This window comes from Nesoenas mayeri (genome assembly GCF_963082525.1).
Source record: "Nesoenas mayeri genome assembly, chromosome: 1".
NCBI lineage: Eukaryota > Metazoa > Chordata > Aves > Columbiformes > Columbidae > Nesoenas > Nesoenas mayeri.
In genome coordinates, this window is record NC_137541.1 from 114,192,317 (window position 1) to 114,208,812 (window position 16,496).

At 33.9% G+C, this 16,496-nt stretch overlaps 1 protein-coding gene across 1 annotated transcript in view; it reads right to left on the reverse strand.

Moving 5' to 3' along the window:
- Positions 1 to 16,496, reverse strand: part of CFAP47 (cilia and flagella associated protein 47) — a gene marked incomplete at both ends in the record, with an annotated part of 301,064 nt that overhangs the window by 12,436 nt on the left and 272,132 nt on the right. The window contains 2 exons of the mRNA XM_080353150.1: positions 4,829 to 4,990; positions 6,226 to 6,397. Coding sequence (XP_080209276.1) covers positions 4,829 to 4,990; positions 6,226 to 6,397 — 334 coding nt within the window. The remainder of the gene's footprint in view (positions 1 to 4,828; positions 4,991 to 6,225; positions 6,398 to 16,496) is intronic.

Genomic DNA, 16,496 nt, shown 5'->3' on the forward strand with positions numbered 1-16,496 from the left:
AAAAACAAACCGTGTTTTCACTGTTGTTCGCAACACAGTTATGACCTGGCATCCTGGCTAGCTCACTAGCATAAGTAAATTGCTTTCTTATTCTCATCTTCTATAGCACAGAGAAAGCCAGAGATAAAATCCCCAGAATAGCACCTGAATTTCAGACATTATTGTTTTCTGTATATCTAGTACATAATTAAAAATTAATAATTATGTGGTTTAAAATGATTAAAAATTAATTCCTCCTTCTCTATTACGGCTTCAGGTAAAACAGGTCTGGAGTCAATGTTTATCTTGTCATTTCTCAGCCATGAAGGACAGTGATGAGGCAGTCTATATATTTTAAGAAGGCTTTTGTTTTACCCAAGGGTGGTAGATACTGACCTACTTGATAAAGTTTAATGATGTATAGAGTTTTGAAAACACACCTGAACCAAGCACAAATAAATTAGTAAATGTAAGGGCAGAGGCCATAGAAACCAGAGAAAGCAAATGTGTCTTCCCAACTGCATGTTCCATAGCTCCTGTCATAATGATTTGAAATTGCAATCAGAAAGATGAACTCTGCCCTTACTCAAATAATGAACAAGAGCAAATATTAATTTAAATTTAAATAATAATGAGACAGTGAAATCATGGCAACCAGGAAGAGTGGAAATCAAGCTAGTATTTAATAGACATATTTATATTTACTCCTTTAATCTTGTTCTTAAATACCATTATTCTCAAATAGCAGTCTGTGCTCGTAAGTGTTCTCATGTTAGATAATTTTCAGATTAGTAAACTAGAAAAGAATTATACCTTATGTCTTCAATTAAATAAAACCTTAAAATTTATGTTCCCATGGAGATCTCTCTGCAAAACTTATAAAATACTGAGCAAATCTGAAAATATAAGACTTTATTAAATTAAGGCACAAAATAGCTTTAATGTTTACTCTTCTCTTCCTCAAACTAGTGAAGCAGTAAATTATTCCCATAGACATTTATTCCTTTACAAAAATCAACATTTTGCAAACTATACATAAAAACTAACACCTAGTGCTTTTGGTCAAATGTCTTATTTTTTCAAGAAAAGAAGCATGACAAAATGTCTTAATCTGTAAAGTACATGACTGCTTAAGCAAATAAGGGATACAGTTTGAAAAAGTTGCAACATGCTTCCAAAAATAGTTGATTATAAGTAAACTTACTTCTTTGTAATTTTTAGTTATCATCTGTTGGATGACACAAGAAATGTCAGTTATTTTGTAGTGAAGTTGTTTAAATTTATTAACTGCATGCATTTGTCAAATTCTATAAAAGTATTAGTGATTGTTAGTATTATTTAGATAATTTAAAAAAGAATAAGACAATGAAAAAAAAAAAAAAAAAGGAAATCTTCATTATTTATCAGAATTGGTTATGTTTTGTACTAAAACCAGCTCTGGTTTAATTGACCACTTTAAATCCCAAACTCTGGACACTAGAAAATATTTAATTCGAATTATCACTCTGTAAGTTTGGAAAGACTACTTCAGAATTAAAGGACTTTCAAAAAATATGAGGAAACACTACATGACAACTGTTTGGGAATGCTTAACTAAATATAGCACCACTTTTGATGTGTATATGTTGTAAAATCAAAGAAGGAGTTACGGGGTTTATCTTCACAAAATGCTAATATTTCTGTCTCATTCCTGTTCTACCCAGTGTAGCAGATTGCTACACTGACTTTTCCTGCTAAAAGTGGTCAAGGTGACATGGCTAGATACAGCTCCTGGCTAAACCTGTGTCTTGCCAAGTGTTGCATTATTAGGAAGGATGATCATAACTTTTTGGAAGCTCTGCCACATGTCTATCAATATTTTTCACTAGCCTCCACTGAGATTCACAAATATGAAGCTCAGTCAAGATTTGTTCTTTGCAGATGCCACTTTCTGGGAGATGCTGAAATAAAATATTCTAATTACATCTTTGCATTAATGGTAAAATTTTGCCAAACTAGTAACAAAGAGATTGGCATAGGAATCCTGGCCTTTAATGTGCACAGCGACATGTGAGAGGGTGAGGAGAAGCCGCGTGTGTTGAGAAATTAATGAATGTATTTTCTTGTAGCATATATAATTCTGGCTTATGGTAATTCTAACGAAATACAGCAGTAATTACAGTAAGATGGAAATATTTCTCAAGGTTGTCACTGTAAGTATTTTTTTTTCTCTCCACAATTTGGGAGGATATAGAAAAAAATTGATTGCCCGGTATTCTTCAGACAGCACTAAAATTACTTTGTGTGATCAAGGAATATTTTTAGTTGAACATTTATTCTATGTAGTAAGAAATGTGCATAGAAGAAATAAAGAAAATATCCACAGTGATGTTCAAAATATTAAATGTAGGTTAAGATAACCAAGTCTGCACATGCAGTGATTTTAAAATATAATTTCATCTTTCTTCTCATCTCCCCAGTCCACCTGTATTCGCTGTCTCTTTTTTCTAACTCTTTTTACATTATCTGGTAGAGCTTTGGATTTTGCATATACCATTCCATGGAGACTATACTCATACCACGCTGTTTTCTTTTGTAATAGCAGCCACTGACTAACTATGTTTTTCTGAAACAGTCTGAGGTCATCTGAGATGTTTCCTCAATGTAACAAGTATCCTGTTTATGATAAACAAAAGGACTGGAATGAGAAGTTGGGATGGAAGGATGGAAAGATATCTAATCATTGACCCCATAGATTTGTCACGAAAGGTGCTCTGTGGATCACTGAAGATCCTCTTTCAACTTGGTACCTATAAGAGACTCCTAATTTTTAATAAGATACTGAGATTTTATTTGGGCCTATCATTCTCAAATATTTCTTTGGTGTATCACCTGCTAGCCTAAAAAGATGTTGAAGTCTTCTCAGCAATGCTGTGCAACAACTCTGTCTTGCAAGTACCAGAGGCAGAAACAGACACAGCTGCAGAGCCCCTTTCTAACATGTTACTCACAAATTCATCTGTTTCCTTCCCCCCAGTAACTCTCAAACTAGCAGTGCCATATGGTAATATCCAGTATAAGATACAAAATCTATATGCAGGGTGAAAAACAAAAAAAACAAAAAACCAAAATGAACGCCTCTCCTTAAGTACCAGAACCAATTCTTTATAGGATTGTGCTGCTAATTATTTACTTAAGAAAAAATCCAAAGGGCTGATTGTATTTTTCAGGGAAGGCCTGCAGGATGACGCTCCATTTCCCAACTGAAACTTTTAATCCATATATTAATATTTCATGGTTTTATTTATAGTCTACATCATTTGAGTTATTCAAGCATTACATTATATCTGTAATATACATATTTTTGTGTAATTGCTTTTAAACTGCATATCCCATATGCTAAATGTTGGTTGGCTGGGTGCTCTATTTCTATAACAAAACCTCCACCATCAAACTCTCCTAAGCAAATCAGTGATAAGAAAAAGCAATATAAAACTTACAGAGCAGTTGTTGGCACTATTTACAACACAGAGTCTATTCAGCACATGGAAGCATCACATTTTGTATTTGAAATGTATGGGGGAACCCTTGTTATGTAAAATAAAGTTAGAATTTGTTTAGGAGAAAAAGCAAATCTGTCTTCCAGCATGTCTCCTTCCTTCTATAACTATAATGACTCAAGTTTTATAATACCTTTCTGGAGAACACCAGGTCTCTTCACTACTATCAAACACCTACCAGGAGATTATAGTATTGCCAGAACAATTTCTTCACTTTTGTTCCTGAAACAGTCCATTTCACTGAACCCGTTAACTTGAACACTGTGATAGCAGCTTTTTTCAGAGTCCTTAGTAATTATCATCACTGACAACAACATAAAAGCTGGAACAACTGTCCATATTAGATGTACAGCTTTTGGAAATAAGCTCTTAAAAAATATCAGTTGGAACCAAGGGAACTTCCTGCTGGGGATGCTACAAAAACATGTAGCCACAATGAATGTTAAATATGAATCAGCACATCTGGGACAGTTTCTAAATATACAGTAAAAAAAAAGTCAATTAAAAAAAAAAAAAAAACAAAAAACAAACAAAAAAAACCTTCCATAAGCTAATTAGAGAGTAAACATCATGACTCTTTCAAGATCAACTTTTATTATTTTAAAGCTTATCTATCAGTACCACAGAATTTATTCCTTGACTTTCTGCCATAGACAAATGACACCCTGGGTTTGCTATAACATTATGAAACTCAGAAAATAATGAAAAGTATGTAAAAATATATTAATAGAAATTTCTGCAGGACTTTTAAAAAAGAGTAACAAAATACTGAAGAATGACACAATTATCTACTGAAAGGGTAGAGATTAATTCATAATATGCTTATATAATAAACCAGGAATGTTTTTTAAATGACAGATTCAAAGATTTTTAAAGCACAATGCAAAGGATTGTTTTTAATTTGGTGTAAGTATAAAGTACTTTGAAAAACAATCAATGAGTAAAAATACTAAGGCCATAGTAGTGAACCCTGAGTATCAAAACACACATGCCTTAACATTGCATTACACAGTCTAAGACCCAATACCATTTTGGGGCAAGACTTCATTACATAAGCATTTGAATCTATTCCACAAATCTTCTGTTGAGTGGCTACAGCCTAACCATGGGATGTTTCTGTTTGCTGGAGTACAGCTTCAAAAATCAAATTTGTTACCTACACTACGCAGCACTTGAAAGTAATGATGTATTACTGAAATAGGTGCAGCTCAGTTATGTTTCTGTTGCCTAATTCTATCCTATCCAATGTGTTTGCATGTGAGTTCTAGCCTCAGAAAACTGCATAAATATTCTATCATAAACATTTTTACCTTGTCTGGCTTGTAAGCTTAAAGCCAACTATAGATTCTTTATTCAGGCCAACTGCTTCAATGTTAATGACATCATCCACTTCTGGCTCCATAGCAATGAAAAGCACTGGAAACTTCCAAACACCTCCTGTAGCGCGCTGAACTACTAGTGTTGCTTCATTCCTTAAAATTTCAGATAAAAACATTCATTATGTAGAACACTATCATCAAACATGTCCAAAAAAACCTTTGAGTGTGTAGAACTATACCATAGTAAAACAAAAATACAGATGGTTTTAAACTGGAATACATCCTTAATTTTATTTGGCATATTATGCATCAGTTGCCCTTTAGAGAGGACTGTAAATTAAATAGCATTTGATATTTACATCAAAGTACAGAAAGAGCATAAAATGAAATCAAAATTATGGGCACAGCCATAAGATTTGATTCTTCTTCTGCTTACTCTCTGTTGAAGTTAAACAAATTTAACTCAGTTTGTTTTACTCATTAGTCTTTATTTACTGTGTTGTTAGAGGAGAATTTATTCTAGATCATGTTAGCAGTTCATATTAGAATCAAACAGATCTGACATAGGTCTATGTACTTTAGAAAAATTCCAGACTCTGATGTCTTCAGACTACCTAAGAAGAAAGTTGTTCTTGTGGATTCTGATAGCAATGAAACTAATTAATTGCAATCATTGAGTCCTCTACATTAAGCCTGATAGATCTCCAGTGGGTACAGATTCAGTGCTCTCCTATACCATAAAAATAGTCTCTTTGCATGCAACCCGCGCTATTCAGCAGTGACTTCTCCCTAATCATCCAGGTAATGTTGAACCTCTGAATTTACCTTGTGCCTGCATCTTACTGAAGCTTCTTCCCAACCTTCTCCTCATATGCATTTGACTCCTTCAAAAGAAGGCACAACTTCTGACTCTCCAAAAGAATCTCCCTGTCACACAGTTCTTTTTTTCAAAGAGATGGGATGTACTAATGGAAGTCAAAACATCACAGCTATAGAATAGGAAAATATTTTCCTGTGGACTGTTGTTTCTAGAGGCTGACTTCAAATTCAGACATCTCTTTCAGCCAAACAATACACACACATGATCATGTAGGAAAAGTTTTTCAAGACTAGTAGACTGTCTTGTCTGTGTGTTTCCACAAATTCTGAGAACAACTAATTTTCAGTGGAGGTCTTCCAGTACTCCAATGTTTAGAAGTACATTGATGTACACACAGACTAAAGCAGTAGCTCAACAGAAATGTCTCACAGGCATTGGATAGAATAGAATCTAGAATAATAGATATCAGAGGTGAAAATAAAATGAGGAAAACAATGCAGGGAGATGCTCTCCTGACCAGACAGGATTTTATTGCACGTCTTGTTGGTAAGAAGGAACAGGAGCTTACCTCATTGGTTTGTTAGGTGCAAACACTATATTAAAAGTCAGCATCTCACTTCCAGATCCTGTATCCTGTTCTCTTTGAACCAGATGCAAACCAACAAAAGATTCAAGCTGAGATTTAATTTCATTTGATTGATATTGCAATTCATACAGAAATTCGACAGTTGTGGGGGAACCTAAATGACACAAGAGAAAAAGATCAGTCTGTATGTATTCTAAGGTCACACAGCTGGCTGGCTAGCAGTTACAATTCTTTTTGTTACTAAAAATGACAAACAAGTAAAATTAGTAGTTATCCAAAACTTGATGATTTGCTCTTGAATGCATAGCAAAATCTTCTAGTTTCATGACAGGCTACATGTTTTCTGGCAAAATGGAAGCTGGAAAACTTACTTAGGCATTGTGAACAATTACAGGAATATTATTCTGGCTACCACTTCTGCATTAAGATGAGATGTTTCTAGTTTATCAGCCAAGTGGAAGTTGTAAGAAGGTAACACTATTTTTGAGTAATGCCATTGGGGCAGTCTTAAAAAATAAAATGTCATAAAGGAGATCAGTGCCATTGATGGCTGCAAGCCTGAGAAACAGAATATAGAAAAATAGTGAAGATGTCACTAGTAGCCTCTTCATTTATTCCCTGTAGCAGCTATGAAAAGGCCAAGTAGTAATGACATAAGAATAAACAGCTGAGCTTCTTGAATCAAATGTCTCCTCCAGCTGTTATATAGAAAACCGTGATACTCAGTATACAATAGTAACTTGTGTACAGAAGGGAATATTTCTATGAGGAAAAGAATCTTAAGCCGCTAATCTGCTGAAAAGTTTTACACGTTTTATAGATGAAAAGTCTTTTAACACAACTACTAAATCCTACAGGAGATTTCACTTTACTATGACCACATACCTCAGGGCACATTCGGAATTTGCACAGCTTAGTACATCATACTGTGCAGAACTCCTGTGTATGTACCCTTGTATATACATGCTGATTACGGAGTGCCAGGCAGCTGCAGAGTTAATTCCCAAGACCTTCTGACTTGAAATTCTAAAACAGAGACTAAATATTTCTTTATATAGAAAGACCAAGCACTGGAGATAGTTGAACAAAGCTTACTTTGGGTTTTGACAATCTCTAATGCTGCCCAAACTTAAGTGAGTAGGGAGACACCTTCCTATGCTTGAAGTCCTTTCTTCTTTTCTGAAAAGTAAAAATTCCTTCTTCCTATTTCATTAGCTAACTAGAAACGTAAACTTTTTTTGCCAATATTTTTGTAACATACAGATAACACTAAGAAATGTAGCAGCTTATATTAAAACACTTCTGACTCTTTGAATTAGATCCTTTGCACAAATATCTGTACAATTTATGCTAGACCAAAGAGTTACACAGATGTAAGCAAACCATACACTCTGAGTATGGAATTAAAAGGATTTCCATGTATTAATCCATCTATTATAAATTAACTTTATTACAATAAACATACTTTGTTATAATGAAATTAAACATTAACATTTTTCCTAGAGTTTATAAAATTCCTAAGATCCTCCTACATAGCTCCATGCTTCATTATTTCTCTATTTGAAAAATATAATGTCTGCGTGATACATTCAGCCCAACACAGCCCAAGGCTAGACAAATGCCAAAACATGAAGATTCAGACATAAAAATTAACTTCTTATGGGCAAGAAAAGATGACATCATTTGAAGCATTCCACAGGGAGAAAATTGCAACTGTTGAGCAGATGTTTCTTTCAGCAGTTATATCACACACCACTAGCCAGGAAAAGCTTATTTTATAGTTCAGATGCTAGGAAGAAGATGTTGTGAATTGCATGCTGCTTTTAGTATCCAAAACCATTTGGGTTTGGTTTGACATATGTACCTTTTAGTCAGAAGCAACTAAATATTTATAGTTTTTTCTGCTCCAGGGTGTTTTGTAACCTGTTTTATGCCCATGTTAAGTATTTAGTTAAAATATTTAAATATTTACAATGCTTAAGAAAAATTGATGCATTTATAGGTGTCAATATTTGAAAGCCTTGTTCAGCTGATCCCTTAGCTGGTTTTGACCTACACTGTCAATCTAGTTTAGAACTGTTCAAAAAAAAAAGGTAATTCGATTTTCATCACAGCTGCCCTGAACACTACTATATCATCTTACTATGGGAAACCTCTATGAACATGTTAATATTTTATTCTAGACAATTCCATAATACACATGCTGCCTAAACCAACTGGCAGAAGCTAGGGGAGGGGGGATGGGGAAAAGTTGTGAATCATGGTTAGAAATTTCTGCAAATTGTCAAATGTTCAGAGTTCTTTTGACTCTTACAATTTCCAGTTTCAATTAAAATGGTGAAATAAATAAAATACTGGGGATAGGATTCACATTTTTCACATTTAAAGTAATGCCAAATACAATATAGCATGCTGTTCAAATGTGCTTTGACCCTTTAGCCCAGGTCTTTGCATGTTTTCAGTCGTTAGGGTTTGTTTTTTGTTGTTGGTGGGGTTTTTTTTGTTTGTTTGGTTGGTTTATTTTGTTTGGGTTTTGTTGGGTTTTTTGTTTGTGTTTGGTTGTTTGGTTGTGTTTTTTTGTTTTTGTTGTGGTTTTTTTTTTAAATCACCATTTTAGTGAAGGTAAAATTATTATTATATCTAATGTAAATTCTAAAATACACATGCAGATATAAAGTATACCCCAATTTATCCACCTTTGTTCTGTAAACAGAGAGCAGCAGGGAGATTTTAAACTACATCTGATGCAACATAGAGATATTTATTGATCTAAACACTGGGAAGATACAAGCACACTATTTATATACAGCCTGTTACGTCTAGGGAATAGAAATTCCAATTATAAAACATATTACTTTCTCAAATTTTCTGAAGAATATTATGCATTATGTAAGAAAGAAAAGAAGGAAGAATATGGTTTTGAGGTAATTATTCCAAGGCAAATTTTTTAAACATTAAACATTTTTGTTTTCAAAGGCAATTAATCTCAGTCTTTAAGTGTTTTCCTTTGTGTAAACCAAGTCTTCCAAAAGGTAGTATCTATTTAAGCAAGATTTGTGTAGGCAGAATTACTGAAGCAGCTGTGTTTAAAAACCAATGCAGTTTTTGAGCTACACTGTACTATGACTTGGCTGTCATTTATTTTCAAGTGCTAGTAAGGACACTTAAAAAGCAATAAAATTAAAGTGTTAAGAATTTGTTTGTTTGTTTGTTTTTAATTGCCTCTAAGAAGATGAAAGGAAATAGACCATTTTTTAATCTATTTTCTAACTCATAAGAAAGGTAGTGTGGAAACTCCAAGGATTTTACACTCTGACCATATAAATTGGGTAAAAGTGAATCTTTGTGACTGTTAGGATTTACTAATTCATAGATGCTATACATCTAAAAATTAAAAGATGAGTCCAACAGCTTCACAAAATAAGAACCCAAGGTCTTTGCAAATCATGCTTAACCTGCATCAGACGTGGTGACATGCAAATGGCAAGGGAGAGGAACTTCTAAGGGACTCTTCTTAATTTCACACTGTCTCCCATTCCCAATGAGACGGGAGAAAATTAAAGCTGTGACGGAAAGAGATACAAATCACAAAAGTGCCTGTCCTTACTACAGAGGCTTTTCCTTGGAAGATGCAATAAAACAGAGCTGCAAGCGAATTCACTCAATTGGCCTTCCTCACCTCCCATTCAGCAGGCTGCAATCTTACTTGCACTTATTTAATAAAGAAGTCAGCACAATCACAGAATACAAACACAGAATGAAAGTCCAGCTATTCATAAACTTGCAGCTTTATATTTTTCAAAAGCTAGAGAAATTGTTTTGTTTGTTGCTGAATGTAAACATATTGCACTGTCTCGCTGTTTGTTTTTTCTCTGATTGTGCTAATTCTTCAAGGCTAAGCATCCATTGTGGCCCTGACAACTAACAAAGAATTCTTCCCCTCTTCATCTAATAGTCTCCAAACTGGAAAATAGAAACTACAGGAGCAGACCTTAGCTACTTATTTCTACCAGACAGCTGGCATCTAATGTTGACCTTATAGACCTTGTGAAACAGCTTGCTTCATAGTCCCATTCAGCTCTCATCTGACACTCGTCCTTTTCCTGCTTTTCCACCATCTTCCAGGAGTCCTCACACACACTGTGAGGAATATTAATTAATGAACATTAAGTACGCAGTTATGCCTTACCAGCAAAAGCAGCAGCAGACAGCATATATTACAGTACAGCAGATTGTTTTAAAGCAGTTTTCAAGTAAATATTAAAGTGAATAGCAAAAAAATGAATTATAACAATAATAAAGGAAAACAATAACAGGAAGCTTGGTGTTCAAGAACACCCTAACATTCAAGTAGACAGTATCATCTGGGCAGTAAGAAATGAATATTATCTGAGAAATATCTGTTTCTTGCTGCAAAATGTCACAAATCTAGGATAATAGCAGCAGAGTAAACAAATTGCACAAGAACTCAAAAAAACTGGTTGTAGTTGAATATGCCTTTCACTAGATTTATTCATACCACTACAAAAGTGCTGTATGCGGAGCATTATAAATATTAGCAAAGATAACATCATACACTTCATCAAATGCCAGACAATAAATTACCTTAAATACAAGAAATAAAGGGATAATAAAGTGGTCTTTTTCTGTTGATTATATGCTCATTTTTCCTCAATACAATTCAGGGAAATCCTCAGTGTAGTTCTGTGTATAAATCTTTATATCTCTTCCCTGCAAATTCATTTCTCTTTCCATATCCAATAAAAGCTTTCATCCGTATTTTCAAGGCTCTGCAAAATTCCACTCTTAGCCTCATCTTTTTTTTCACTCTGCATCCCACTGCCTATTCCTTTAGCAACCAACTTCAACATTTCTTTTCTAAACTTTCTCTTACATTTGATTTTTCTGTTTGCTAATTTTTCTCTTTCAAAACAGTTCTTTAAAACAGTTTTATACTGCTAAGGCAGATTTCTACTGTAAAAAAAAGCCATAGAAAGCACTTTACTCCTCCTTTTCTTTTTTGTTTTTCTTTTTTCATAGTGTCTTCAAGACAGTGCACCATTTAGTGAACAAAATGGAAGTTTTTGAATCCATTTATATGAAATACATGGCGTGCATCTAGCATCTGCTGTTCCACATACATTTCTGCATTCTTCCTTGCAGCTAGTTTCCATATATTTTCTCTCTCTCTGAATTCTTTTTGGACTAATTCCTTTTTTATTATGTCTATTTATAATTCCCTCTTAACGCTCTATCTTTATTTTGATGTTACTTACCATAGTGAATTGAAACAAAACCCTCAGGAAAGGCAAAAGGATTTTCATCAGCCCAAAGGATCTCTCACATTATCCTGCTTTGGTCTGGCATTGTACTTAGATTTGTACACTAATCTATAAATTAAGGCTTTAAATAAACTAATTAAAATGCTTTTTTTTTCAAAAACATTGTATTCCTTTTTCAACATTGTCCTTTTCTAATTAACATTGTCTTCATTTATCTAGCAATTCTAGCAAATAAAGATCACATCTGTACCTGGGTGCATGCAACGTCAAAACAGCTTCTTCATGAACATATGTTATGATGTACTCTTTATTCAAGCAGACATTATTTTTACCATGGTATTCCGATTCATTTGCCTCACTTTGAATGTTGCCCCCTGCAACCAGTAACAACTCAAGATGTCTTTTAACCTAACCAGTCAATTTGTATTGGCCAACAGAAATGCTAAATTGAAAACAATATTATTTATAATTCACAGGTTTTTCCGCTGCATTCACCATGAAGATGTGTATGCACTTCAGTGCTTAAAGCAGTTACATTAATGACTTACAGAAATTATGCTTGTCATTTGGAAGAACACCTTCTAATGCAAGCAAATTTCTTCAGATTCCTTTGGAGGGCCAGTGTCTTTGCAGACAGGCCACCAGATAACCCGCAAATCATGAAGCAATAGCAAGGTTCTTTTCTCTAGTCATTTTATATGTCAGCACTATTGCTATTCTTTCCTCCCTCCCAGCAGCCTTCTCACCCTCAGAAGCATCCTAGTTTTTAGCTTTTTTGTTTATTGTTTGGTGGTTTACTGAAAACATGTAACTCACAGGGCAAGTTTAATTGGTTTGGTTTGGTTTTTTTGACAATGCATCAATTACTCTAATTACCAATTTCCTGTAGGTGCTTAAGAGGATGCCAGTGATTTTGCTCTAATTCCTTTATCATATTCTTGTGTTCAAATAATTTTCTAGTTTTTTGTATTATGTTCTATATATTTAGTCACTTTTTCTTTTCAAAATTTGTTTAAAGCACTTGCTTTAGAAATCCTTCTTACTCCTTTTCTTCCAACACTGCCAACATGTACTGTGGCATGTATACTTCTCTGAGACAGAAAACACACTTTTCCATATTTTGGAACATAACATTTCCATTCATGGAACTTCATCACTTTCCAGTTAAAATATCATTTTACTGCTGTGTGAATGTGACCTTAAAATTGAGAAAAACATATAGATTTGGCCTATCACTAGCTATTTCAGTTCCTTCACAGTTTCTTCCAGTGTTACACGCAAAATAGAAACATGATTTTTAATTTGTTGAAGCTCTTTCATAGTTACTTATAAATTCTTTGTGTCCAGGAATACAATCTTAAAATATTGTGATATCTAAGTATCACTTCGTAAATCAGCTGTGTGTTCCTACAATGTATGGTGGCTTTCCTGAACTTATGGCAATACAATAAATAAGTTTAAAATACTTGTTCCGTACAAAAATAAGTGCTTTCTGACTACTTTCAACTTTTGTCTTGTAATTTGGGTGCAAAATTAGAACCATTTTGCTTTTACAAAAATAGATTTTTCTGATCATCCTTGAAACAATTTTGAGTGAGAAGGAACAACTTGGCTGATTGCTGCTAAAAATCTGAATGTATTAAACTTCACTGAGATGTAGTACTTACTTAGCAAGGACAGTTTCAGTTTTACAATGAAGCATAAAATACTGCTGTTTAAAATATTCCTATATCCAGTAGAATTTATTTGCCCTTTGAAATTCTGTAGAGCTGACACAAATCAATCTGAGACTTCTTAATTTGAAAACTCTGAAACTCACAATGCTTGAAATAACACAGCACATATGCAGCAACGAGCTTTTTGTTGCACTTTTACATCTATTGAGTTTGCCAGCTACAGAATGCAGCACTTCCAGAAACTGAAAAGACCTTTCAGTCTGACCTGTTAAGCTACTCCTCACTTGCAATTACAATGCAAGTTTATTTTAGAAGATTAATAATAGTGTGCTCTAAAATGTTTTGACTTAATTAGCAGGCATTTCAGACAAACACATTACTTTACTTAATAACAATGCAATATCTTCTCTAAACAAAATCAGTCCAGACAGATCAGAATCTGGTTGCCTGTTGAATACAATGAAAATTTCATCTTTTTGTGGGGGATGTCAGTAAGAGAGATGCGGCAAGGGAATGTGTGTATTGTAAGGTTTTGGGTCTTGTTTCTTGAGGACATGAGAAAGGTGTATGCTAGCTGTTGTGAGTTGCAATATATCCATTGATTCATGGTCCTCATATGAAATGGGGACTTACAGAACAGGAACTCCGTCTGTTCTGGGTTTGGGCTTTGGTTGCTTTGGCTGTTGTTGCTTTTTGTTTATTTGCAGGTTTGTTGTTTGTTTGGTTTGGTCTTTGTTGTTGGTGGTGGTTGCGGGGTTTTTGCTTTGTTTTGTTGGTTTTGTTTTGGTTTTTGTTTTTTTTTTTTTAATAGGTGCATTTTTCAGAAGTTTGGATGACGAAGATGTCAACCTAGGTTATGTAATTCCCCAGTATCTTAATCTAAATAACTAAGCAAGTAAGCATGTGTAACTATAGACTAAAGAACAGCCTGAATGTTTTCCCATACAAAACCAGATTTTTGTGTTTTGAAAACATAGCCACACATACTCAAAGTAGCTCTGTAAATTAAAAAAACATACTACACAACAAACACAGGTAAAAATGGGTAACATAAAATTGCAATCTCAGATGGAGTGATTCTCCTATTTCTTTCTAACTTGTAAGAGGCTATAGAAAAAATAAACATTTCCTAGCAAGTATTCCTCACCTGTTCACATAAAAGTCTACTTAAAAATGAGATAGAAATAATCTGTGTCTTATATCACATCAAAATAGCTTAAGTTGTTTATGCTTCTGGATATAATTTCAATTCTAATATTTGTGCTATGATATAACTATTGATTTTATGATCACGTATTGATTTTTATTGAAAATTAATAAAAATGTAAATTTATGCACACAGAACTCTGTATTGATGGAGCTAAATTGTTTCTATTACTGTCACTAACATCTATAAGCATGTCTTAGTTTTACACTGTACTGTGGTCTGGTACAAAAGGATGAATCTTTTTATCATTTGACTTGAATAATATACAAAACAGACTTAGCCACAGAGATTAGAACACAGGACCTAATCACTAAATTCACATTCATTTGCTTCCTTTTTCTTATCCAATTAATTGCATTCAGTTATACATGAGGTTGAACATCTATAGCACAGGGGACTGTAAATTCCTCTACTATAAGACAGCTGTAATCTCATGGGAGGTATCCACTTTTGTTATTTTTTGGATATAAATCCAGTTTCAGAACTAATAAAAGGTTTCTGTAGTAAATTTCAGAACTAACAAAAGGTTTCTGTAGTAAATTTCTGAGGTTTCACTGTCTTCCTCAGCTGTCTCGAAGAAAGAGTAATTGTTCAAGGTTACAATTTAATTCAATGTTCTGTGGTGATTCTATGTAACTTCTAGTTGCTTTACTTATAATTTTAATTTCTACCTATATCTTCAAAGCTTCAGATCAAATTATTGTTAACCTGTCAAAACCACAGACCTAACGTACTTCTTTACAAAAACGTAAAGTTGTATACTTTCTCCATAACAAGTAGAGAAGTATTGTTTCGTAGTTTTTGCTTCATGTTCATATTGGAAATATGCAATGTAGGAGAGAAGAGGGAGATCTAGAGTAGCTATGTTCATTTTCTCTAACAAAAAACAATACTTGAACAGTGCAACTTCAGAGACAGAAGAAAACAAGGACAAATAATTTTAGCATAAAAATGACAATAGGATGTAGTAACCTGGAAATAGAAAAATATTTTAGATAGACTTGTTGTATGTGTGCATGTGTTTGTTACTACAGTGACTGTCAGATACATTGTCTGAGGCAAATGTAGGTGTATAAATCCTCTGCTTGCTTTTTTTGTGATGACAAGCATGCAAACACAGCTGAGACAGACAGGTAGAGCACTGCCTCACTGTTCTGGAAAACCTACAAAGATTGCATCTTAAGGGCTTTGATCAGCTATGCCAAAGAAATCATGGAAATTAATGCAGGTGGTTCATTGTGAGGTGCCAAAATGCTGCAGAAACAAAACTAAGATCCTGGAGAGATGTGCTGAGTAGTGTTTTGACTTACAGAAGCTCTCCCAAAATATCTTTACAAAACAAAGGTGTAGTGGTGCTGTTGCTGTGGAAGCAATACTTTTTCACCCAGCCAAAGAAGTTACAGGAAATTCTGTGAAGAAGAAATGGGAGAAATGGAACTTTGGCAATCACCACCATATAACTATTAAAGTAATGCATAGACTCTTGCAGCAAATTATATTGACTAGTGTTCTCTTAGCTGCCACCCCAAAACACATTTTAAGAGCTATCTACTCATGTATTCTTGTTTCAGAAATACATCGTGTTGGGCTGCCAAATTAGTTGTTTTGATTTCTCATTTTTCCTGGATGTACATCATACCGAAAAGTCACACCAGTAAGACTGGAATAAATTCTGGTTTTTTATTAGGTTGTTGGGTTTTTTGTCTGTTGTTTTTCAGATTTTTTTGTTTCTTTTAGTTTTGTGAAACATAAATAACTTCAGATTAGTTCATAATTGATCTGGTTCCCTGTAAGTGTTAAACATTTTAACTGAGCATGATTTTGCATAGGTATTGGAATGTAATTTTAATTTACATGAAGTTGACTCTCAAGGCATGCAGATTTCAACACTTTATAAAATGATAAGGAAACAGAAATGTGTGACCATCCTGTAAGCAGAAATATAAGCAAACTATGTTTGCTCACAATTCACAAGCTCTTTTTTTAAGCATTTGTCATTATTGTTCTAGTTGTACTGAGAAATGGGAATAGGAGGGGTTACTTGTGACAGAAAAAATATGCTAAATTGTTTCTTTTTTTTAATGGACC